Source organism: Malaclemys terrapin, chromosome 5, assembly GCF_027887155.1.
Source record: "Malaclemys terrapin pileata isolate rMalTer1 chromosome 5, rMalTer1.hap1, whole genome shotgun sequence".
NCBI lineage: Eukaryota > Metazoa > Chordata > Testudines > Emydidae > Malaclemys > Malaclemys terrapin.
Genome location: NC_071509.1, coordinates 76885527 through 76911220, shown reverse-complemented (window position 1 = coordinate 76911220; position 25694 = coordinate 76885527). Strand labels below are relative to the sequence as shown.

Sequence of the window (25694 nt, the reverse complement as noted above, 5' to 3'; positions counted from 1 at the left end):
AGAATGTGATGAAAGTGAATTATGTAATATTTTTCAACAAGTTGTACAGAAGCAACATTTTCAGTTAAGATACAAACTACAATATCTGCTTTTTTCCTAAAATATTTTTCTGGACCAATCATCATGCTATTTATGTCAATATATCCTTATTTTCATCTCAAGAGCAAATATTTCCTCTTGTACCTCTATCAGATTGATACTTTATATAAATGCTAGTTTAAAAGTTGCTACAAAAACACATCTAGACAGTTACAATGTAAAAATAGTGTTTATTAATTCTTGGAATACTTCAAACTTACTACATATTATCAAAGTTAAATCATTATTCAATATATTTCAGTTTTTTAAAGATGGGCTTATCAAAAGAAACACCAGGCTTTGTATGTCTGACATTGCTGCATAAGGCTGTATCTATTTAGCATTAGAACTTTGGATTTATTCTGTTCCTCTACATAATTTAAGCTCCCTCATATAAAATGTAAATAGCAATCACAAAACATAAGGGGGTTTGTGGGTGGGAAAGCCATAGTTTTCTAAGATCTGCCGCTCATTGTACACTCAGTCATGAAAATACTCATCTAACTGTGAGGTCCAAACTGAGATGGATGACCATTTGGAGAAGCAGGTGGCGGGGGTGGGGGTGGAGGAGGGGGCGGAGGGAATGGGAATGGTGGACTATAAATGTTAGAGTACATGTTGGGCCCTGTCCACATCATGTTTGGATTTGGGGGTGGAAAGTGATGCATCTCATTACCAACAGGTCCAAATCCTGGAGGAGGAAAAGGATACTGAAGCATCATGGGATTTTTTTGTCTATGAGGCTGTGGAAACATTGCAGATTCTTCATGTAGCCTGTGATCTGAAGAGTACAAGTGCGGAGGTCTTAGTTGTGGTCTTGAGAAGCCTGGATTAACAGATGGATGAGGAAACCTGTCCCTTGAGAAGCCAGAGTTAAATTCTCTGCCACGATATCCTCTTGAATAATTTGAAGTAGGCTTTTGCACAGGCTGATGTTGAACTTCATTATTCTCACCTTAAAAAATAGCCACAGAATTACTTTTTTTAAAGTCTTAATATTCAAATTTTGGAACTTGGACTATATTTAAAACAGCTTAGTCTAAAAGTCTGACAAAACAGGTGGTCTTCTCTTCCTCTTTAAAAATCTAATAATTAAACATAAAAGTATGCAACCAACATTTAAACAAACTCAAAACAAGGACTAGATTATGATTATCAGCTGACCTATTTGTGTTTTTAAAATGATGAAAAAATAAACCATATTAACTGTAAGGTATCTTTTAAACATCTGAAATTAGTAAATTTTGTGCGATTAGTGTGGCCAATAAATTACCATTTGTAAACAAAATGTTAAATGAACTCCATTAGGGTTTTTTGTTTTTTTTTTTTAAAAAAACCTGAAATAACAATGATATTTAGTGGGTTTTTCTTGTAGGATTTGAAGGCTTGAAAATTAGTAGTAAAAAGAAGAAACAAACTCCCCCCGCCCCCCTCCAGCATGCTCAGATTTATTTACCACAGGGATACTCAAATTATGAATAGCACACTAAAGTTTTCTTTACAATACAATTTAAGAGTTTATTTTGAATAGAAAAAATATAAAGATGAAGATGTAAAATTTGTGTTCTGATTCTGTGCAGGAGTTTTCAGATTTTAACTCCACTGAACACTGCTAAGATTACTGGTACTGGATTTACCTAATAAACAACCAATTGTTTATTAGGTAAATCCAATAAACCCAATAATTTGCCTGTAGCTGTCAAAAAAAACACCACACACCACACACATTTTGGTCAGATAAGAAGCCAAGACATAGTATTTATGCACAGAGTTAGAGGTGAAAGTAAGCCAGTACACCCCGGTACAGCGTACGTGCAAGAGCCGGTGCACCCCGACTTCCCCCAGGCAGCAATTTAAAGCAGCAGCTGGAGCCCCAGGCCCTTTAAATTGCCACCAGAGCCCCGCTACTGGAACCCTGGAGTAGCGGGGGGGCTCCAGGGGCTATTTAAAGGGCCAGGGCTCCCGCTGCCTCTACTGCCCTGGGCCTTTAAATAGCCGCGGGAGCCCTGCCGCCACTCCGGCAGGCGCCAGTGGCTATTTAAAGGGCCCGGGGCGATAGAGGCAGGGGAGCCCCGAGCCCTTTAAGTAGCCCCCGGACCCCTGCTGCCGGAGCCCTGGGATAGCAGCGGCAGCCGGGGGCTCTGGCAGCAGTTTAAAGGGCCCAGAGCGGTAGCAGCAGCTGAGCCCTGGGCTCCTTAAACTGCTGCCAGAGCCCCCAGCTGCCGCTACTACCCTGGCGGGGGAGGGCGAGGGCACTTACCGGTGCAGGGCGGGCCGGGGCTGGCTCTGACCCCCTGATCCCCGCCCCTTCTGCCCAAGACCCCGCCCCTTCCGGGGCCAGAGCCAGCCCCAACCCAGCCCCGTACCGGTAAGTCCCTATTTCTACTTTCACCCCTGCATAGAGTTGACCAATATATGCAAGGCTAATTATAATTATATCATATTATCAATGTTAATTATTGATTCCACATTATTAATATGAATTAAGCATACAGTATCTATCTATATAAAAAAATTCTAGCAGTTACAGGGCCTGTTTTGACCTATGTCTTTTTATAAGCCTGTTCACTTACACTAAGTATCACTTTACAAAGCTAAACTCAGCTTTGGCATTAGAACACAAGAAATGTACCAAAGGGAAAATACATTAACGTTCTGACACGGTACAAGCTGAGGAGGTACCCTTCATGAACCAGTATCTAAAATACTAGTATACAAAATAAGAATAAGGACGGAACAGAACAACAAGTTAAAGAACAGTGACAAACTGGTGGATTTTAGTGATATGTAAAAAGTTTTGTAACTTGCAATATCATTTACAGGATGATAAACACTCCTAGTTAAAACGTGTAACTTTGGGAGCACACCTTGTGTGTATGTTGAATTTAACAACACCTGCACAGGACAGCTTCCCTGAAACTAATATCCTTTAGCAATGAACCGGACTGAAAATGGTTATTTGGTCTCTTGAATACATTTCATACCAAACCAAAGTGTGGTCAAGCAATTGACTATACAATTTATCAACACCAGTATGACAAATCTTGATTTCACCATTTAAATTTTACATGTCTCATGAAAGGTTGTGTCAAAGGATATCCCCTGTATTAACTCTAGTTTATCAGAGTAAGCACAGATGAGGCTTAATAAGGATTTTGATTTTTATGATAACAAAAACCAAGTCATGGAGCCCTTAATTAAAAGATATTTTGACTCACTGTGTAAGATAATTTTAAAAACCATGTACATTTAAAAAACTGAGCTTATTGTTCCACGGAAAGGAAAATTGTCAGGATGTCTTTGGTCATAAAACATTCACAAGATTCAGCATTAGTCATTTAGGGAATTTACATTTTTATTGACATTCCTACTGTTGTAATAACAGACTACAGGTGAATTATGAGCTCAACTGTAAAAAAAAATGAGCGAGTTCATAAAAGGTCATAATCTATAACAGGGGTCAGCAACCTACGGCACGCGAGCCGATTTTGAGTGGCACGCAGTTCCTCTGTATACTAAACACTGAACCTGGTTTAAAATATTTAATGTTGAACACTAACTGAGTTATGTTAACAGCTTTGACTCTTTGGGCCCATTTATTCAGTCTAAACTTGTACACCGTTATGTAGTGTTTGCACACACATGCAAATTAAATATAATCTTCTAGACAATGTAATACTTAAGCAAAGTAATATTTTTAGTTCACAATAATGTTCATTTAATCTGTAAATATTTAAGCTCATCTGATAGCAGTTATTTGTTCCAGTTTAGTGAGTTATGTTTGTATTTGGCTTTCAGACCCAAAACCAAAAGAGAAAAACAATGGTGAACTGTTGCAAATTCCAGGCCACCCCTAGACTAATGCATCAAGAACAACTCTTGCCAATGGTTTAAGGGTTAGACTATTCTAATAAACTTTGGTGCGTTTGTGAAATTTCGACAGATACATCACCATATAACAGATCCTCCATTTTTCCAGTAAAGAAGTGAGATTATTTAAATGTCAGTTACACCAGAATCCTTGCCAGACTATGTACACTTTAATGGGTTAATGTAAATGGAGGGGGAGGAGTTAGGTTCCAGGAAAAAAATTTTTGCCAGATAAAAGATATTATATACATATACAGTATAAGTTTTAAATAATTTTATACTAACAATTTAATATTGTACTCACCAATGATGATTGTGAAGCTTGGTTGAGTCAGTGGCATAGTGGGATCGGGGTATGGTGGCTTGCCCTGCTCCACCCACTGGGCGTTCTAGCCAGGGAGTGCGGTCGGGGTGCAGAGCTTGCCCTGTTCCATCTACCTGGGGCTCCTGTCGGGGAACGGGGTGGGGGTTTACCCCGTTGTGCCCACCCGGCGCTACTGCTGGGGAGTGGGGTCAGAGCGTGGGGGCTTGCCCCAGTCCGCCTGCCCAGCGCTCTTGCCAGGCAGCGGGGTGGGGGCTTGCCCGCTCCCCGGCTGAAATGCCGAGCGGGGGGAAAAGAGCAAGCCCCTGGCACCCCGACCCCACTATCTGGCAGGAGTGTCAGGCAGGCAGAACGGGAGGAGCCACAAAATGTAATAAGGGAACACTGCAGGACTTTAAAGGAGTATGTTCTCTAATAAGTCAGCAACCTAGTAACAAAATAACGTTAACCAGGACAACATTAAGTGAGGGGTTACTGTAAATGATGAACTGAGTGCTTCATCAAGATTAAATGTTTTCATTTAGTGGATAGGGTCTTCTCTCTCTACTCAATGGCTCTGCACTGAGGCAACTATGTCCTTCCAGCCAAGGTGGCTGTGATGCAGCTCCCATGCAGTCTGTCAGTTTTGATAAACGTTCTCTAGAGAGGGCCACTAATGAGTCATTACTCCTTTTGTGAGAGTTCGTGACAGCTGCCCCCACTGTCAGCTATGCAGTAAAGAACTGAATTCCATTCCTAACCATGTTTCAACAAGCACACTAGACCACCAGATTTACTTTTTCATTTTTGGATAGTAGATAAATTGACAATTTAGAATATTCATTATACGTACCGCTGATACTTAATGTATATTTACATAGAAAAAAAGTGATAATTTAGCAAAACAATAATCTCCTCATAAAACTTATTAGTGTGTTTATCCGTAACAAATAGTGCAAGTTTAAGGGATGTGTCCTCATGTGTTTTTAATTACAACTTTTAAAAAAATTGAAAGATTTCATGATGAAATGTACTGAAGCTCCAATATTAAACCACTATGAAATGTAAAGAAATATCTATCACTATGCTTTTCAGACTTGGTTTGAGGGATTGAGGTTAAACCATTTATTTTCTCTATGGTATTTACTCACTTGATTCATTCACTTCTGATTTGGGTTTCTTGCTTTCTTGATTCCGAGCTTTCTTTTTCTTTGGTTTTCTCTGCCTCTCCATTTCATCATCACTGAAATCTAAGGCCTTAGAAAAGTAGAAAAAGATATTATTTAGAAAAATTATCAAAAAGTTGTTATACATTTAAAAGTCAACATTTTAACTTTTAGAATACCTACAGAGGTCCTTTGGAAAACAGTTTGATCAAATAATTACAGATTGTATCATGATGTATATGCACAAGGGATTTAAATTAAGGTTTCACAGACAACATTAATTCTATCATTTCCTAACTTCTGAATGCTTAACTTAGTTTTTTGGATGTAATTAACTATATACGTGTACATAAACATACATGTAGTATTGTTAATAGCTACTGGATGCTGCCTACAATGTATTTTTACTCATTAGAAGTTAATGCATAACAGGGTAAGCCAGTTATCACACAACTAATAATTCCTCATTCAAAAATTTTAACTGGCCAGAAAAACCCTCTGCAGTATATTGGCAGTAAAGGCATATTTAGGCCTGATAGAAGTGTACTATGAATTTTAAGAGTTTGTCTGATAACATTTAACAGCGTAAGCATAAGTAGAATTGCGTAAGTGTAAGAAATTGCACATTAATCATGTTTATGAGAAAAAGAACAGATAAAGTAACTAAAAAAAGCTAAAAAAGAAGATCCACTTAAACCAACACAAAACTTGTAATGATGGAGGAGGAAAGTTAACATAGAAATGAGAGACTAATACGTATAAGGAAAGATAAAAGTTATAAATAAGTTTGTGTAACAAAGGGAGACTGATGTTGTATTGTCCAGTGTTGGAGGCGAGTGTGATGGGATCATTCTGATGAGCTTCCTACTTGTAAGTAACTGATCATCACTTGCTGAGCACTTTGCCTTAATAAAGATTTCTTAGACCCATGTGCAGATTAAGTGAATCTCAATCCAACATAGCACATACAATAAATCCTCATATCAGGGGATGGAGAAACAACATTAATTTTTCTTCTTTTCTTCCCTCACTCCAATAAATTCCCAGCTACTAAACAAAAATATTGATGAAAAGTAAAAGGCACTTTGGCCCAAATTTTAAAGGTATTTAGGCAACTAACTCATGGAAATCAATGGGCACCTAAATGCCTTTAAAAATCTGATCCTTCTAATTATTCAGCTGCCTAGAGGCTGTAGTGAGAAATTAACCATTTACACAGAGGACAGAGTGCTTGTTAAGCACTCATTATGACAAGTCAAGGTTGAAAAATAATCCAATACATAAAGTATTTTTTGTGAATAGTGCTAATCAACAGCAAAAAAACACAAATACATTTTAACTTAATGCCTCTTACTTTAATTCATTATGCACAAGTACAGAATGTAAAATATACACATTTTATACAATAGAAGTTTCACAACAATAGTAAATTTTAAACCTGCATGGTGGTGGTCAGAACACCGCTTGCTGAAAGCTGGAGTAATAGGAGGAAAACACTTCTTTATTTTAAAGAATATTGATCTTTAAAGACCATTTGCCACTATTATAATGCATTCAATATTTCTGCAACATTTGTGTTCTGATTTGGCTTGGCTATGCAGCATTTGGAATTCTCGCTAACACAATTAATTTAAGAATAATATTACTCAGTAAAAAGTCACAGCATCCACCCACATTCTATGACCAAGTCTTGTAGTGTGATTTGTTTTTATGTCCAAAATAGAGGAGCAAGTTCTCAAAGAACTAAACAAAACAAAAACAAAAACAAAAACCATAACAAAGCCAAAATTATTTTGCTACTATACTAAGACCCATATTAGTAAGTGCAGAAAAACAAAGTGGGCACCTGTTTCTATTAAAGACAGTGAGCTAACACACTGCTGAAATGCTTGGATTTAAAAAAAATCATTAAAAACATAATGCAGAACAGTAAATAGCTATATTCAGAATCGTTGTATTACACTTGTAAGTGAACCATAAAGGTCATGAAGTATATGCCAACACAATGTTTATTATTGAAAAAAAAATCTTTCAGCAACTTTTTCCAGTCATGATTCTTAAAAGACCTTGCATAAACTTTGCTCCCCTCCTAGAACAACTAAGGCACCTCCTGCAGCTAACTTTTTTGTTTCACTTAATGCTCTGTAAGAATCAACCTTATGGAAGAGCTGCAATGACTTCCCCTTAGCATTGCCGCAAATGGACCAATCTCAGAGTTTGCTAGAAAAAGCTGTGTGGCTTAACTGCCCAGATATTATCATGTGACCCCAAAGATGGGGGCCCAAGGCATGGGACAATTGAGTTTATGGTTAATCCAGGCCTACTTGAAAGTAACTTAATACTTCTTTACTGGCAAGTTTGTAAAGTGTTAAGGTGGTGAGTAATATGGGTCCCTGGTGCCCATACTCCACCAATATTTAAGAACGTGGACCGGCTCCACCAATGTTTGGGCTTACCGCACTTTGCGGGGCCCTGCACTTCAGGGGGATGCAGGGTCCAGAGTGGCCTGGCAGGCTAGCGGGGGGCCTGGCGCTGGCAGCAGCGAGCGACCCAGCCCCAGCCCACCCCAGCTCCATACATAGTCGTGGGCATGCTCCAACCTGCCACCTGGCAGCCTCCATTTATTGGCAGTTTGATAAGCAGTGCTGAAAATAACCTGGAGGAGGGAACACAGTCCTAACTGAACAGAGACTGAAACACCATTCTACCAAATCTAGCTTCAGACCTTGAGGCCAAATCGGAAGTCTAAAACTTAACAAAAGTGTGTACAGAACTCCTGGTTGCAGCCCTGCAAATTTCAGTGACAGACACTTGCTTAAGGTAAAGAATATAAGCTGCCACAGCTCTAGTGGAATGAGATTGTACTGTCGCAGGCACAGGAATTTCTGTAACCTTCAATAATACATTTTAATCCATCTAGAAATAGTCTGGGAATGACTGTATAACCCATGTGATTCTTAGCATAAAACATGAATAATCTAGATACTTGTCAAAAGCTTTTAGTTCTATCTAAATATGCAAGAGCTCTTACTTCCAAAGTATGTAAAACAGATCACCCTTATTAATGTGCAGCTTTGAAAACAATACCATCAAATTAATTGTCTGATGTGAAAATCAGAAGCCACTTTTGGCAAAAACCTGGGATCAGTCCTAAGAACCACCTTATGTTTATGAAAGGACATAAAAAGTGGATCAGCCATCAAGACGTTTAATTCACACACCCTTTCGGCTGCTGTTATGACAATAATTAATTCCATTTTAACTGACAAATAATAAGGAACACTCATCCAAGGATTCAAAAGGTGGCTTCTCGTGTGTAACTAAAACCAAATTAACAAAGAGTCCTGTGGCACCTTATAGACTAACAGACGAATTGGAGCACAAGCTTTCGTGGGTGAATACCCACTTCGTCAGACGTATTCACCCATGAAAGCTTATGCTCCAACACGTCTGTTAGTCTATAAGGTGCCACAGGACTCTGTTGCTTTTTACAGATCCAGACTAACACTGCTTCCCCTCTGATACTTAAAACCAAATTAAGATCCTAAGGAGGGATAAGATTTCTCAAAGGGGGAATGCATAATGCATTGCCCCTTCATAAACTTCTTAACCATATTATGCACAAGCACCCATCTACTAAAAAAATGGTAAGCAGAGATCTTTTTGAAAGTTCAGTTGGCAGCTGAATGAGATAACCCCTTAGTTTTTAAGCTGCATTAAATGTTCTAAAATACAAGGTATGGAAGCTGAGACAAGAGAATCAGACTTTCCCTTCATCCAAGGCACAAATCTGGTCCATTTCAAATAGTAACACATTCTAGTAGATACCTCTGTAGAATTAAGCAGTATATCCTAAATCAACAAGGAACATGTCTGTTCAAGAGCCAGAGTCCGATCACCCAGGCCATCAGGCGAAAGCACTGCTGGTCTGGATGAAGAATCCTGCCCACTTGCTGAGACAGAAGATCTGGAGACAGAGGAAGACGTACAAAGACCCCACTGAACAGCTGAAGGGGATCCATAAACTACTGCGGATACCACCAAGCTGGAGCAACCAGAAGCATCTTTACCCTATCCTGACTTATCTTTCTCACTGCCTTCTGAATCAAAGGGGTGGAGCGGGCATACAGATAGCCCCTTTCCTTAGTGTAGAATGAAACCATCTGATATGGATTGACTGTTCCTGTCCGCACTTGAATAGAAAGGGCAACACTTTTTGTTGAACCTCATAGTGAACAGGTCCATGTCTTGCTGACCCCAACTGGAAAATACGCTCTGAATCAACGGATCCTTCAGCTACCATTCGTACATTTGAGAACTGTCTCTATTGAGACAATCTGCAATCATGTTCTGTCCTGCTAAATGCAGGGCCATGGGATAAATGTCACGAAGAATGCACCAGTCCCATAACCCGATCACCTCCGCACATAGCTTAGCAGGGTGAGCACCCACATTTGTTGGCATAACACATAGTAGAACTACTTGCAGAAACCTTCCAAGTGAGGGAGGAATGATCTGAGGGCCAGACAAATGGCTCAAGTCCAACACAATGTGCAAGCCTCTCTCTTGAAAAGTTCAGTGACCTCAAACTTTAAGTTGGTTCAGATGCACCCTTCACCTCACCAAACATCTGTTGACACATATGAAGTTATGGTCACCAACAACAGGAGACTGAACTGGACACCTCTGAAAATGTTTGCTGACTACCACATCAATGTGTCCAGAATGTCTCAAGGCATGATGACTAACATTTGAAGATTATACAAACAAATCTGGACACTCAAGACATCCAATGCTATACTGGTCTCATTCTGAGACATGTAAATGGAATCCTGTAAGTAGTAGCTGCCATGAGACCCAGAGAAAAGATTAGTATCTTAGTGGAATCTGCGAACTTGCATAACTGAATGTTTAAAATATATTGCAATATCTTGTTAAAATTCTGCCCTAGGTTTTCCATGCTATGGAGTCAAATATGGAACCTATGAATAAAATTCTGAGTTGGACAGAGATTTGATTTTTTTGACATTCAGAAGTTGTCCCACGTCTGAGGAAAAGGTGGTTGTAAAAGCAATGAGGTTTAATAGATTCATGCAAATGTCAGCCTTCAATAGCCAATCATCCAAATAAGAGTAATCAGAAATACCCTGCATTCTCAATTGAGCCGCTACCACAGAGAGGCAATTAGTAAAAACTCTTGGTGCTGTGGGCAGGCCAAATGGCAGCACCTTGTCGTGGAAATGGTGTTTTGCTGCCACAAAATGAAGGTACTTTCAATCATTGTCAAATGATTGTCAAACTGGCTCTGTGGATATGGGGAAAGTGGTGGACATGATATACCTTGACTTTAGCAAAGCTTTGATACGGTCTCCCACAGTATTCTTGCCAGCAAGTTAAAAGAGTATGGATTGGATGAATGGACTATATGGTGGACAGAAAGCTGGCTAGATCATTGGACTCAATGGGTAGTTATCAACAGCTTGATGTCTAGTTGGCAGCCAGGATCAAGCAGAGTGCCCTAGGGGTCGGTCCTGGGGCTGGTTTTGTTCAACATCTTCATTAATGATCTGGATGATGGGATGGACTGCACCCTCAGCAAGTTGGCAGATGACACTAAGCGGGGGGGAGAGATAGATTCACTGGAGGGTAGGGATAGGGTCCAGAGTGACCTAGACAAATTGGAGGATTGGGCCAAAAGAATTCTGATGAGGTTCAACAAGGACAAGTGCAGAGTCCTACACTTAGGATGGAACAATCCCATGCACTGCTACAGGTTGGGGACTGACGGGCTAAGCAGCAGCTCTGCAGAAAAGGACCTGGGGATTACAGTGGATGAGAAGCTGGATATGAATCAACAGTATGCCCTTGTTGCCAAGAAGGCTAACAGCATATTGGGCTGCATTAGTAGGAGCACTGCTAGCAGATCAAGGGAAGTGATTATTTGCCTCTATTCAGCACTGGTGAAGCCACATCTGGACTACTGCGTCCAGTTTTGAGTCCCCCACTACAAAAAGGATGAGGACAAATTGGAGAGAGTCCAGCGGAGGGCAACAAAAATGATTAGGGAGGTGGGACACATGACTTACGAGGAGAGGCCAAGGGAACTGGGCTTGTTTAGTCTGCAGAAGAGAAGAGTGAGGGGGGGGGGGGGGGGATTTGATAGAAGCCTTCAACTACCTGAAGGGGGATTCCAAAGAGGATGGAGCTAGGCTGTTCTCAGTGGTGGCAGATGACAGAAGCAATGGTCTCAAGTTGCAGTGGGGGAGGTCTAGGTTGGATATTAGGAAACACCATTTCACTAGGAGGGTGGTGAAGCACTGGAATGGGTTACCTAGGGAGGTGGTGGAATCTTCATCCTTAGAGGTTTTTAAGGCCCAGCTTGACAAAGCCCTGGCTGGGATGATTTAGTTGGGGTTGGTCCTGCTTTGATCAGGAGGTTGGACTAGATGACCTTCTGAGGTCTCGTCCAACCCTAATCATCTATGATTCTATGATATTTATGAAAATATGTTCCTTAAATCAAGAGTCACAAACCAATCTATGACTGAAAGTGAAGGCAAGTGGAGGCAAGAGTTTATGTTAGAACCGAAATTTCCGAATATAATTGCACGGATTTCTTAGATTTAAAATTGGATGAACCACTCCACTTCTTCTGTATCAGAAAGTAACTTGAATAAAACTCCCGATCCCTCAGGTGTTTGGATACCTTCGTTACAGCCCTTATGAGAAGTAACTTCTGAAAGTAAAATAACCTCATGAGACAGTTCGGTGAAAAGGAAAGGGCAGGGGAAACTGAAAGGTTTTCAAACTGAATGGAATAGTGGTTTCTATAATTTCTAGGACCTATTCCTCCAATATAATAAGCCTTCATTTGCTGATAAAATGGGCTAGCCTATCACCAAACTGAGGAAGTGAAGGGTCCTTGCTGATTAGTGCTGGTCACTTGATACTCACATCAAATCTCAGGGTTGGTGTGCAATGAAGACGACGGAGAGGTAGCAGACTGCTTAAGTTTAAGACCTTGATTTAAAAAAAATAAATCACTTTCTATGCTGGCTCTAAAATGACATACCCTGCTCGCGCTGTTGATGTCTTTGATTTGATAGAAACAACCCAAAGATGACTGCAGATAATACTATCTGATAAAAGAAAAGAAAAGAGTAAAAGGTCTATTCCTAATAGAAGAAATCAAGCCCAAAGAGCAGGTCATCAATCGTGTCTCTTTCAGCAACTCATCCATCTTTTCACTGAGAACACTATCCCCTTCCAAGGGGTGATCTTCCATTTTAATTCTAGCACCCAGAGTCAAAGAAGAGGAACAAAGCCAAGCATGTCTCCTTGGAGTAGCAGTAGATGCCAATGCTCTAGCAAGAGAGTTCAAGGTGTCAAATGAAGTCCAGAGACTATGCTTTGACGCAATTTGAATCTCAGTTAGGATTGCATTTGCCAGTTTCCTTTTGTGATCCAGCAAATCCTGCACACACAGTGCCATCTTTAGAATTTATAACAGGCCATAACAGCTTGGTAATGTGCCACCCTAATACCAAGAACATTTTTCTTCCTAGAGAATTAATCTTCTTTCCCTCTCTATCAGCAGAGGTGGAATGTGCCGTGTAGAAGGTTCATGCCGGGGCTCAACCCTCCCGGGCAGGAAGGGAGCCACACCGACTCACTACCGGTGGGACAGCAGTACAATTCGCTGGGTCCGGGCTCAGGTCCTTTGGCACAGGAGCTGCACACAATATAACAGTTAAGAAGCTCAGGGGCTGAGCAACCGTACAACAGTAGGGAGCTCAGGCCCTTTGGTGCAGGGGCTGAGCAGCAATATAACAGTTTGGGGAGCTCAGGTCCTTTGGTGTAGGGGCTGAGCAACAGTACAACAGTTGGGATAGGCCCAGGACCCTATGCCTGAGCATTGGATGAGGGGGAAGCCTGCCACCCGTGTGCGGGAGTGCCGGGGGGGGACGCAGGCCCACCCACTCCACTGCGTCCCAGCCCGGGGTCCTAGCAGCGGCCACTGCTGCTGCGGGTCAGTGGGGTGTCCTGACCGAAACACACTGACATCGGCTCATCCGTGACTGTAGCCTGACCAGGGTCGGCCACCCCCGGACTACTTCCAGGTTCCCCCTCAGGGCCTACCTTGTCCGTGGTGCCGGGCCCAGTCCAGTCCACCTGCATGGGTTCCTCTCGGCCGGAGCTTGGTGGCAGGTCCGGCAGCTCCTCAGGGAAATCCGCTAATTGAGCTCGGGCGGCTCCTCCGGGTAACAGCAGGGCCGGAGGAGCTCCGGTGGAGTCTCTCCTTTGGGGTTGGTGTGGGGGAGTTCCAACGGCTCCTCCCAATGATGGGAGCGGACGGGCTCCAGTGGTTCCTCCTCGTAGTGGGCTCAGGGTAACTCCGGCCAGTTGGGGCCACGGCCTCGGGCCTTGGAGGTCTCCCGGCAGCGAGCTCCCCGCCGTATGTCTGCTTCCTCTGGTGGCTGGGGCCGCACTGAGCTCTGGCGGCCGGCTTTTATACTTCCTGTCCCGCCCCTTGACTTCCGGGGGGGGGGGGGGGACAGGTGGCGGAGGCTCCGCCCACTTGGGTGACTGTAAGGGCACTCCCTCTGCTGGGCAGGAGGGGAGCCACACCGAATCACTACATGCCTGTCCAGACTTCAACCTGCTACTAGCAGTAGCCACTATCAGTGAATTAGATGCAGGGTGTGTATGGAAATATAAAATCCCCTCCAAAGATATCTGATATAATTTGTCTGCTTTCTTGGCTGTAGACAAAAAGCAAGAGTGGTCCAAGCTGTCTTACCAGGCTGGAGCACACCAGCAAGGATTGGTAAAGACATGGGGGGGTAGCCCCATGAACACCAGATGAGATATCTTCTCCACAGGCACTAAAGGCAAATTCAAAGTGGACACCAAATGATCCACTAAAACCTACCTCAGGTGGTGGCTCTTGGTCATGCTGCCATGATGCATCAGACCCTTTCTCCCTAAAAGATTGGACACAAAGATATTGAGAAGCTTTTAATAGCAATCTAATTAACTGGTTAACAAGAGATTCCTAATTCTGTGACTTCATCTAAAGTAATTACTTTACAAAAAACAACACTAAGATAACAGATAGGCAGCTATGGCACCTTGAATAAAATGTAAGTGAATTTTAAGCTCGTTTTTAAAACAGTTTCTAACTAATTAGAAATATATTTCACAGCTCGGTAGATCATGCAGTTACTACACACCATTTCTACAATGCTCCTACTTTGAGTGAAAAGAAGGCTTCATATAGTTAATATTAAGCTTTGGCTGAGTACTTTTTCAAATATTTTTTAAAGCCAAATTGTTACAGTAAACTGGGGTACCTGTTGCATGGCCATTCTCCTTCCTAAGAGTCTGTTTTGACAATGGCACAGCATAGTTTGGAGGAATAGATAATGTTAAAAGGAGGTTCTTCTTACTTATGGCCCTGTGTCCAACCAACTCATCCTCCTCCATACTGCCACTTCAGGTTTGTGCTTACCATTATGTAACGCCGACAGACCCCGGTTGTCAGCAGGCGGGATCGAACCTGACAGCTTAATGCATGAGCCTCTACTGCATGAGGTAAAAGCCAACTGGCTTGTTAGCTAAGGCTGTAGAACAGACTCATTAATCAATCTCTCTCTCTCTCTCTCTGTGGTCTTGGTGCCACTAGATGGGACAGAACACCACACCCAGAAAGTATGTGGGTTACATATGCACTGCCCTTTTTCCCCAAACCACAATAATCACACACTACCTCTTGCTATCACTTTCATCTCATTCCCTTTTCTGTTATTAGAAACCCCTCATACCCACAACCACCACCAGCTAGAGAATGCATTCAACTGTTCTAGCAGGTTCTCTCTTCAGTTTACTTATTGGCACAATAGAAAGATGGCTTAAGGAAACAAAGATAAACACTTCTTGCTTAACACAAAAGATGAACAATTACCAGTCCTGAGTTAAATTTAATTCAAAAGCCTGTAAAAAACCCCAAAGATATCAACATAAAAAGCAAATGTAAAAAAATGGTCAACTTAACGATTGTCCCTGAATTTCCACTAGTCAGTCTTCTGCAAATTAGCAGGTATGAAAAGTTAAATTGTACTACCATCCATTTGTGAAAACATCAAAACTATATAGCAAACTTAAATCATGATATTTGAGAGAAAGTTTATGCAAGCCTTTTTAAAAACGATGAAAATATCTTTCTCCACATTTCTTGCAAATAATAATAAAACAATTTGATCTGCAATACCAGGATATTTGCTAAGATATTTGTTTATGATAGTGTTCTATTTCAGTGGTAAGCTATGGCTTGAGCAAAGTACAATGGAGATTTCTAGAAAGCAATATTACAGTTCTATTATCCCTTTAAGTCATAGCACCAAATTGAGATGGGTCAGAGTTACATTGCCTCAAACTGTGTTATGGGAGGAATGCGATCTCAGAAAGGTAGAATTCTCCAGTCTGCACTGAGCATGCTCACTGATACACCCCTTCAAACTCTCCAATATACCATTATGTCCCATCTCCTCCTAACCTTCCCTGCCATTCTTGGTGCGTTTGGCCCACAGAATGAGCAGTCTCTGCACTCTGTGGAAAGTAAGGGTACGTGGGAGGAGGAAGTTAAAGTAGGGTACAGCCTGGTGAATATTATTATATGTAATGAGGGCCATAGTGGTCACTTGTTTGTTTGTCTCTTACTGAGTCTTTGGTCTTGTCTTCAAAGACTGATAATTCTGTTACCATAGGAATGCATATACTTCAGAATCTATACATTTTGAGTGCAAATATAGAGTTGTAGGAATTCTCCTCTTCTTTTTCTAAATGTTCTTAATAATATTTCCTGGGGTACACATTTCAGGTTCTTTTCCAAAAAATAGACCGTGCCGCTTCCTGCAGCGCCCAGTGGCCAGGAACGGTGAACTGCGGCCACTGGGAGCTGTGGGCAGCCATGCCTGCGGATTGTCAATATAAACAAACTGTCTCGCAGCCCGCCAGCAGATTACCCTGATGGGCCACAGGTTGCCTACCACTGATCTAAAGTAAATGAACAGAGAATTACTTATCTGAACATCTGTTGAAAGTATACAGTTCAAACGCACATAATGGAGAAGTAAGGGGCCACTAAGTGAAGAAGCCCACGCCTGTAGAGAAACTCAGTGAAAAGAAATACAACCACAGGAACATGAATTTAACAAGCACTACAAACTGAAGAGACGCAAAAGAGTGGAGCTGGACTTACAATGAAGGAGAGGAAAAGTTGATTCCTCTCTGAAATGACACAGTATACTACTGAGAGTAATTGTTAATGATGCATTTGGTGTTAACTGTATAAAGTAAGGAAGAGTGTACAAGCTCACAAAAGTTAATGTGTTGTTAACTTACAGTTCATTATTATAAGTAGTTGGTAATATGCTGTATTATTTACTTTCCAGCTACAGTTTTGGGTTTTCCCTTTTGTCTTGACTTGCCTCTGCCTCCCCTCACATTTAGTATAGCCTAATCTAGTCTGGGATCACAGAATATGGATACAGTTAAAGCTGTATTAGTGGCTGCAAGCAATCTTAAAACTGTAATTCCCACAGGAGAATTAAGATAGACTAGTAAATTCCTAACGCAACATTACTCAGTGGATTTCACCTAATCAAATACTTTAGAGTTCTGAATCAAGCTCTGCCACTGCCTCACTGTATTGCCTGGTGAAGTCACTGAACCACTCTGTCTCAGTTTCTCTATCTATAAACTGCGGATAAAAATGCCCAATTACCTACTTCACAGAGATATTGTGAAAGATAAACTAGTTATATTTTTATAGCACTTTGTAAATGTAAACCACTATGTAAGTGTTAAGTATTATTTACTATCTAAGAAGTAAATAAAAGCTAGTTTCAAAACTGAGTTTTAACTGAAAGGATGAATTCAAATTCTTGATAAGGAAGAAACAGATGTAAAAGATATCAGTGTACCTGGATTAAATTTAATGGCCGGTGATTTGCAGGAGGTCAGACTAGAGGATCTAATGGTTCCCTCTGGCCTTAAACTCTACAAAACTAACATTAAAGCGAGAGATGTCTTCTATCAAGATGGAGCAGATAATGAAAATAACCACTGTATATACTCGTTCATAAGCCAATTTTTTTTTTTTTTTTTTAGTAAAAAAGGGAAGTACCAGAGAAGGGGGTCGGCTTATGAACGGGTATAGAGAGGGAGAGGTGGGACACAGCCCCTCCCCACAACAGAGGGAGCAAGGAGAGGCAGCACAGCCAGAAGGGAAGAGGCAGGGCCAGAGTCTCTCCGCTTCTGGCCATGCTGCTCTCCCCCCAGCCTCCAAAGCAGCAATTATCCAGTAACCATACAATTAAGATTCATACACAATAGTGTTTGTAGCCTCAAATTAGAAGATATTTGTTTCTGAAAACATTTGACTTCTAATTTTTTCCTCATGGAAAAGCCAAGATACCTGAAGGAATGTGGAATGTGTCAGGAGTCACAATCTTTCCTCAAGCATCTAGGCTTCATTCCCTTTTGGAACAATAGGGGACAGTAGCCATTTTCATAAAGGACTTTTTTCTAACGGCAACTCTAACTTCACTGTTCTTGTGAGCTATATGATGTCAATCATTTCGAAAGAGGGTGATATTTAATAGTTTTTTGTAATAACACAATTTATCAGGAGGAGAAGGAGAAACTTTCTGTTATGAAGAATAAAGGAAAAAATGACTTTTAATCCTGTAAAGTTTCTTTAAAGGTAGCCAATGAACTGTAAGTTATAACTATATGGGAAGCCTGAAGAGTTTGAACAGTTTCTTTATTAAGATCTCTCAGGACACAACAGTTGTCTGACACAGGATGCTAAGTTTCTTAGTGGACCCATTTTTTAAGTAAACTTTAACTTGGATTTATTTGTCAATTATCAGAAAATGTATTCTGTACCCAAAGACTAAGTGCTATAATTTTAGAGAGGATACACTGAATTCTTCATACATAAAATTATTTAAGTGTAAAAAACTCAACCCCAACTATGGAGCCACTAGTGGGGCTTCCATGAGTTTGCAGCACTATAAGAACAAATTATTAGGAATTTTTTTCCAATTTTGAAATATGTAGATTAAAATACATAAACTATATTACCCAATGGTTCAGGGAAACACAGGTTGCCCTCCAGAAAGACACTGCCTAAAAGTCTGCATTTTTTATAGCATCTGTGACAGATATGATTGACACATTATGAATGTTATCTGTATGGTGTGTGCCAGCCCTTGACGGCATGAAAACTTCAAAGATTATTACCCTGAGATGGACCAGATGATATGGACCCATGGAATATTCATAGATCTTTGTATCAGAAAGCGTTAAATAGACTTGTGTTCCCGGCTCACTGTGGAATCTGGAATCATTAGAGGGCGGTTACTATAAAATACCAAAACTAATTATGTACAAATGGTTTCCCTTGAGAGAAGGGACAATGACTAATTTTACCAATTGTTTCAGAAGACTTGGGTACAAAGGCTTTTGGGGGTATAAAGAGCCAGCTTGAACTGACAGAAGGGGATCCTTTATTTTGATTCAACAAATTGACGTGACTTTTGTCCAAGTGGGGGCCAAACACTCCAAAGGATTGAAAGGACTGGAACCTGCCAAGGTCTCCACAGGACTGACAGGGAGACACTGATAAGTTTAATGTAGTGTTTAGAACATTTTATTGTTTTATATATATATTCTCTGTAAGGCTTTTATCCCAAAATAAATGTACTCTACTCTGAAAGAGCTATTTTGTTACTTGTAACTACTTGCCCATACTATACATAACCCTTAGAGAATGCAAAGTACAGGTGCTGGACTCTGGTCAGGCCTGCTGGAATAATCACATTGAAGTGCAGGAGGCCTATAAGCCTTGAACCCCAGTCTAGAGAAAGAGGGGCGCATGCCTCTGCCCAGAGAGAGGTTACGGCTCAAGGCCTGAGACCTAAGAAAGTATAGCTTGAGCAGATCACAGAGGAGATCAAAGCTGCAGTTATCCTGAAACTAACAGAATCTATACTCAAAGCACATAAAACACAAAAATCCTGGTAACTTTTTTTTAGGGGAAAAAGTAGATGAGAGTGAGGGAAACAAGTGTCATCTTGTAATGAGTATAAAAAGTTATATTTTGAAACACAGACAAAGTAGAAAGGTGTTTTATTTTATTTACTTTTTAATCTATGTTTGGTTAATATATCTAACTTAACTTGTTAAGGGCTCGAGTCACGAAATTAAGCCTGGAACAAAAAACCTCACCAAACAAAATGTGTTCTAGAGAATTACTACATCTATGATTGCCATGAAGCCTGTGGTGATCCCTATGATGGGCAGATTGAGGAAGAGCACCAAGGTACTCAAGTTGATTGATAAGATATACAAAAAATATGCACTAATATTGATCGTTCTTATCACTTCCGAATGAGGAACCTACTTATTCTAGATATTAAAACCCACTTTTAGTATTTATTAGGAAGTATCAATCTATTTAATGCATCAGTGGCAACTAAGTTCTCTGAAATGGGTTTTATTTGACTTATGTAAATTCTATGGACCATAATATTCCCTTTCAATGCATACATGAAGGGAGATTCCTCTGTGGACAGATCTCCCACAAGGAAGGGTGACTCAGGCTCTCCTGTGATAGCATCTCCTCTCTAGATCTGGGATCTGTGCTGGGAAGGGGTGGAAGAAATGCACATAATTCTTCTCCAACTCCACAGAAATTGGATAAAAGATAATACATCTTCTCTGTATCCTCCTCAGTGTTCCTAGAGGCAGTTGTTGCCAGGGGAAGTCCTTGGCAATGCAGCTAATGGAGGAGTGGGATTTCCCACTGGAGGCCTAGAGCCAGTGCCTCTGTTGGACTGGCCAAGCCTACTAGGGATCCAACAGTTTTAAGCATAGGCTCTGTAGCCTTTTCCAGCTCCTATCCCCACCCCTGAAATAATATACCTGGGAGCTACATGAGGGATCCCTAGGAGGTTGCCTCCCATGGGTCTGTCCAGAAAAAGGGAAGAGCTGAGCCCAAATTTATTTTCTTATGTATTAACTGAATGCATCCAGATCCTATAGAATAAAAAACAAAATAAGTTTGGAAAAATACTATTATTGTTGGGTACTGCTGAAGAGACTGGTGAAATTTTGGTCCCAAGAGCAAACAGAAGAGAGGTCCTATGCCAATCTAAACAAAAAATACATATATAAATGGGGGAGGTCACCAAAAAGCAACAATGGATAGTTCTACACGGCTCTTATCAGTGAATGCTTCTCTGGGGTTTGTCTTGAAAACAAGTAAATAAACTGGAATTTTTGAAGATTTAATTTGAAACTTATTCAGACAAATCCAAGCATCTGTCAGCTTTCTCAAAGGCTCCTGCGGCTGTCAAAGGCAGCACTAATGAGCCCATGCTAATCATTAAGCCCAAATGTCAATTATATTTAAGATAGTAACTGGGTTTTAACTGATAATGACAGTTTCAGAAAAATTGTTTCAGCTATCATAATACTAAACATCTGGTGTAGCAACCTGTCCAAAAGTAATATAAGAAGCTTTTCTGACCACAATTTTGTTACATAAAACTTGTAAATAGAAATAACTGAAGTGCATATGTTTATTACCTTGAAAGTATCTAATAGCAGCTGCATAATGGATATCAAGGGGAAAATTACTAGCAATTCTACTTGCACTGTTCTTCCCTCATCGTAGCATTAAGTACCATGGCTCCACCAACAAGGAAGCCAGGCAGCAAGAATCTACAATTCCAAGTGGTTTGAAGTAAAACATAGTAACCCCTCCCATTTCTACCTCAGTCAACAAGAAAATTCTTTTAAGGGACTCATCACATAACGAGCATTCCCCAATAGAGAAGGAAGACAATAGAGAGAAGAAGATAACAGTCAGTTATTGCTAAGTATATTTCTGCTGAGATACACATATTAAGCAGATACAACATGTCAGTAAGAATAAAGGGGAGTTAATATTCTCATAGCAGCACACATTTCATACTCTGAGCCTCAAGTGCCTACAATATGGTCCACAGATTATGGCATTGCACTGGAACTAATGAGATCTTGGTTCAATTCCTGCTCAAGCAACAGACTATCCATGTTAGCTTGGGCAAGTCACTGTAGGTACCATGTGTCTCAGTCCCCCAGTCTGTAAAACCACTGATAGCACTTCCCTGCCTCACACAGGAATCGGGAGGATAAAATCTATTAATAATTGTGAGGCACTCAGAACCAACAATGATGAAATACAAATACTTAGGAGGGGAAAGCTGCTTTTTGTTGTGTGTGTGCACAGTTGATTATTCCTGAGCAGCAGAAGACTGCCAAATTGCTTTAATGGTGGAATGTAACTCTTGCCTTTGATATCAGAGGAACAAAAACATCTCTCTTCCCCACCCTCCACCCCCAGAATTTCTGTAAGAAAACAAATGTCTGTCAGAAATACCAAAGCGAAGTATCAAAGGGAACCTGTAGCTCTGATAGGCCATTACATGACACTTTGCAACCATACTGATTGCCCATAATACTCAAACCTTGCTATAAGCCAGACAGGGAAACAATGACAAACTTGTCATCCTACTTCTGAGCCTGGCTTTTCTTCCTCATCATACCACAACAGTTCACATGACTAGAGATACTAAATAGCCTTCTGCAAGAAGGGGTAATAATTCTTTGATTTTTGAACTTTGGCATTTATTCTTAAGATTTACAAGTCCATCAAAAGGCTGACTTATCAGAAATATTATGTAACAATAAATCTTAAAATTAAACTCTTTAGATTGGACTTCATGTTTCAGACAAGTGTATTTTCTTTTTTTAGCAGGTGATTATTCTTCATTAAAAGCATTACATTATTAACTGAACATCTACTTTCCTCTGTTGTACTGGTTAACAAAACAAAGTGAGATTTATGCATAAAACACTGAAACTTTACTTTGTTCAATATGGGCTGAACACAGGCTACATTTTCAAAGGAGATCATAGCTTCCCTTATGATCCTGATCTTCGAGCTGTTCCTTTTGGAGAAGCTACAATTATCTAGTCAGGAGCAGGACCTGGAGCATTATAATTGCTGTCAATCATCAATGCTGGCTGCATAGGAGCTCAACATATAAGGGACCAAAGCTAGCTGTACTTGGAGCTCTGATTCTCAGGTCACAATCATAAGTCTCAGCATACCCAGATACACAGAGACTATGCTGATGCAGGATGAGAAAAATGCAAAGCCAGTCCTATAGCCTTGCAGATAACTATAGGCTACATCAGACAATGTACTGCTACTCAATATGACCATCCCCCACGCCCCTCCACTTGCAGCACATAGATGCAATCTGAGTTGTGTAATATTAACTACAGTTGCAGAAGTGCTATTTTGTCATAATGCTAGACAATGAATTTTATACTATTAATATCAAATTTGGAATAAAAAATCTGTCAGAGGGATTTTTATAATGGTGGTAGAGTCTCTTAGGACAGAAGAAAGCTTTCATTTGTGGAAGAAAGGAAATGAAATACATTACAAAGAAAAGGGGTGGGGTTTTTTTTTGTTGTTTTTTTTTGCAGAAATTGTGCCAATTACAATAAAATTAAACTATTTCAGATAAAATAGTGACATGGGAACACTGGAAGTCTGATTATGTAATTTAGGTTGTTTTAACAATAATTTAAGTTAATTACTCAAACACTTAGAAGCTTGAAGATTACATATGTTCCTCTAATAATTATCTTTCTACACTACTATATGTACAACTTTGTTATTACAGCATGGCTCTGAATCTCTAGAACAGTTTTGTTGGGGTGTTTTTTGTAGTTGTTTTTAAAGAAAAGTACATGCAGAGAAAATTAGATTCTCTTTGTCAAAGTTGGTAGTACCAAATTTTTACCTTTTTTTTTATTTTTTGTTCCTATCCTGGCCAGTTTAAGATACCGTGCTTTGTTTAGCTACATTACAATATATATTATACTAATATTTTAATAAGTTAGATACTCACTGTTTTAGTTTCTCTGTGAATATATACTGGGTGAAGTCTTCCACTGATGGCGCAAAATACACGGTATCTTGGATATTAATACCTTTTGCTTCAATATGCTCAGGGCTGTTAAATAGTAACACATAGAAGGGATGCAAAACAGGACCAAATATCTCATATATCTGAAAGGAAAAAAAAAAAAATCACAATTTACCTGAAGAAACAACTTCCAAAGAGAAAGACAACTGTGAAATTTTAAATGTAAACATTATTGGTTATTATAAGACAACATTAACTAGTACATTTAAAAAACTAGACATCAAATAATTAATTTTTTGCATGTTGAGATTTTGTGATCTGATTTTTTTTTAATGAGTTGTTTGACAGAGTTATGTTTGTCTTCTGCAAATATCACTGCTAAAAAATAATTTTCTTCTTTCCATATCTTTTCTTCTTGTCACCACCACACCAGTAGCAGTCTCTCACCAAATGCACACTCCTCGTCCTTGCCAACATAGTCTTGCCTCTACCCAGCTCTCATTATCCTCTTCTACTGCTTTGACTCCCTCTGCTCCTCCCTGTCCTTTCGCCTTGTTACCTCTTCGCTTTCCTTTATTACTCTTTGTTCTTCTCTCTTTGGTCATGTTGCTTGTCAAAGTTCAGGGCAAGGCACTTATATTTTCCCCTCCATGGTCTACCAAGGGTAACCACTCTACATTACTGGATCCTCATCAGTCACCTTTTCGGACAGAGAACTACATCTCTATCCTTCCTGAATGGGTTCTCCCCCCCCCCCCCCCCCCCCAGGCTGCAAAGTTCCCTCCCTACACTGTGATATTTCTAGCAAGCTGAACTGCCCAAAGGCTCAGCATCTGCACTTTGCTTTCTTCCAGAGGTTATGAACAGTGTAATTGCCCACAGTTGTAAGTTACAACAGTTTTCTAAGAAAGCACATTTATTATTAAGGTGAAAGCATTACAGAGAATACACTGAAAACAATAAAAGAACCTATAAACATGTTAAAAAGCTTACCAGAGATAACCCCAACTCCGATCTCTGTAGGTATCAGTCCTTCAAACCCACAACTAGATTTCCCCATGCGTTACCAGTTCACAAGTAACTTAGATTCAGAACCACAATCACCACAAATAGTTCTGTCTTTCCTTTATAGTGCTCTTGACTTTAATCTTGATCTCATGTAACAGGTGATCAGCAAACAATGACCCACTCCTCATGGCATAGATTCTAAAGTATGGAGTTTTTTGCATAATCAGAGGTGGGGAATTTGCATTCACCCCCACACACATTCCACAGGAAAACCACTTAACACTTTCTGTTCCAAAAGCCCATTCTTGTCTAGCACATTGTTCAGTATAGTCCTTTGAATCCCCAGCTCTCACATCTCCCCCCTCAAAATATAACACACAATCCTGGTTCACAATAATATATAAACCAGGGATTCTCAAACTTTTTCTTTCTGAGGCCTCCCCAACATGCTATAAAAACTCCAAGGCCCACAGCAACTGTTTTCTGCATATAAAAGGCAGGGGCAGCGTTAGGGGGTAGCAAGCAGGACAAGTGCCCAGGGCCCCACACCATGGGTGGGCCCGTGAAGCTAAGTTGCTCATGCTTTGGCTTCAGCCCTGGGTGGCGGGGCTTGGAATCCCAGGCTTCCGCCTCATGCGGTGGGGCTTCAGCTTTCTGCTCCGGGCCACAGCATGTCTAATGCCGGCCCTGCTTGGCAGACCCCCTGAAACCTGCTTGGGGAACCCCAGTGGGCCCTGGACCCCTGGTTGAGAACCACTGATCTAAACCATTCATTTAATACAATATACCCCAAAGATACTGAAACTTAAATCAATAAAGGTCTCCCTGGGATATAACAGGAAATTGCCTTACCACACAGTCTTCTATACCCAGGCCCCTACCAAATTCATGGTCCATTTTTGTAAATTTCAGTCATAGCACTTTAAAAAACTTGAATTTCACAGTTTCAAATATTTAAATCTTAAATTTCATGGTGTTGTAATAAAACATGAATACGTATTGTGACAGACCCAGACCAGTGGGGTACAGGAGTCTGATAGAGGGCAAATATACTGGTCACTAGATGAGTAGTTTTCTGTTCCCTGAGTGATCAGAGAAGGGGCTGCACTAGAGTAATCAGGAACCTGCTAGAACCAGTTAAGGCAGGCAGGCTAATTAGGACACCTGGAGCCAATTAAGAAGAAGCTGCTAGAATCAATTAAGGCAGGCTAATCA

At 40.5% G+C, this 25694-nt stretch overlaps 1 protein-coding gene across 2 annotated transcripts in view; it reads right to left on the bottom strand.

The window, feature by feature from the left end:
• Window positions 1-249: 249 nt before the first annotated feature.
• The window catches only part of NAF1 (nuclear assembly factor 1 ribonucleoprotein), a 67937-nt gene continuing 42492 nt past the window's right edge, over window positions 250-25694 (bottom strand). For both annotated transcript variants that reach the window (XM_054030638.1, XM_054030639.1), the window contains exons 5-8: window positions 23454-23614; window positions 14348-14399; window positions 5401-5506; window positions 250-1033 (exon numbers count right to left, since the gene is read on the bottom strand). In XM_054030638.1, coding sequence (XP_053886613.1) covers window positions 579-1033; window positions 5401-5506; window positions 14348-14399; window positions 23454-23614 — 774 coding nt within the window. In that variant the 3' untranslated portion in view covers window positions 250-578. The remainder of the gene's footprint in view (window positions 1034-5400; window positions 5507-14347; window positions 14400-23453; window positions 23615-25694) is intronic.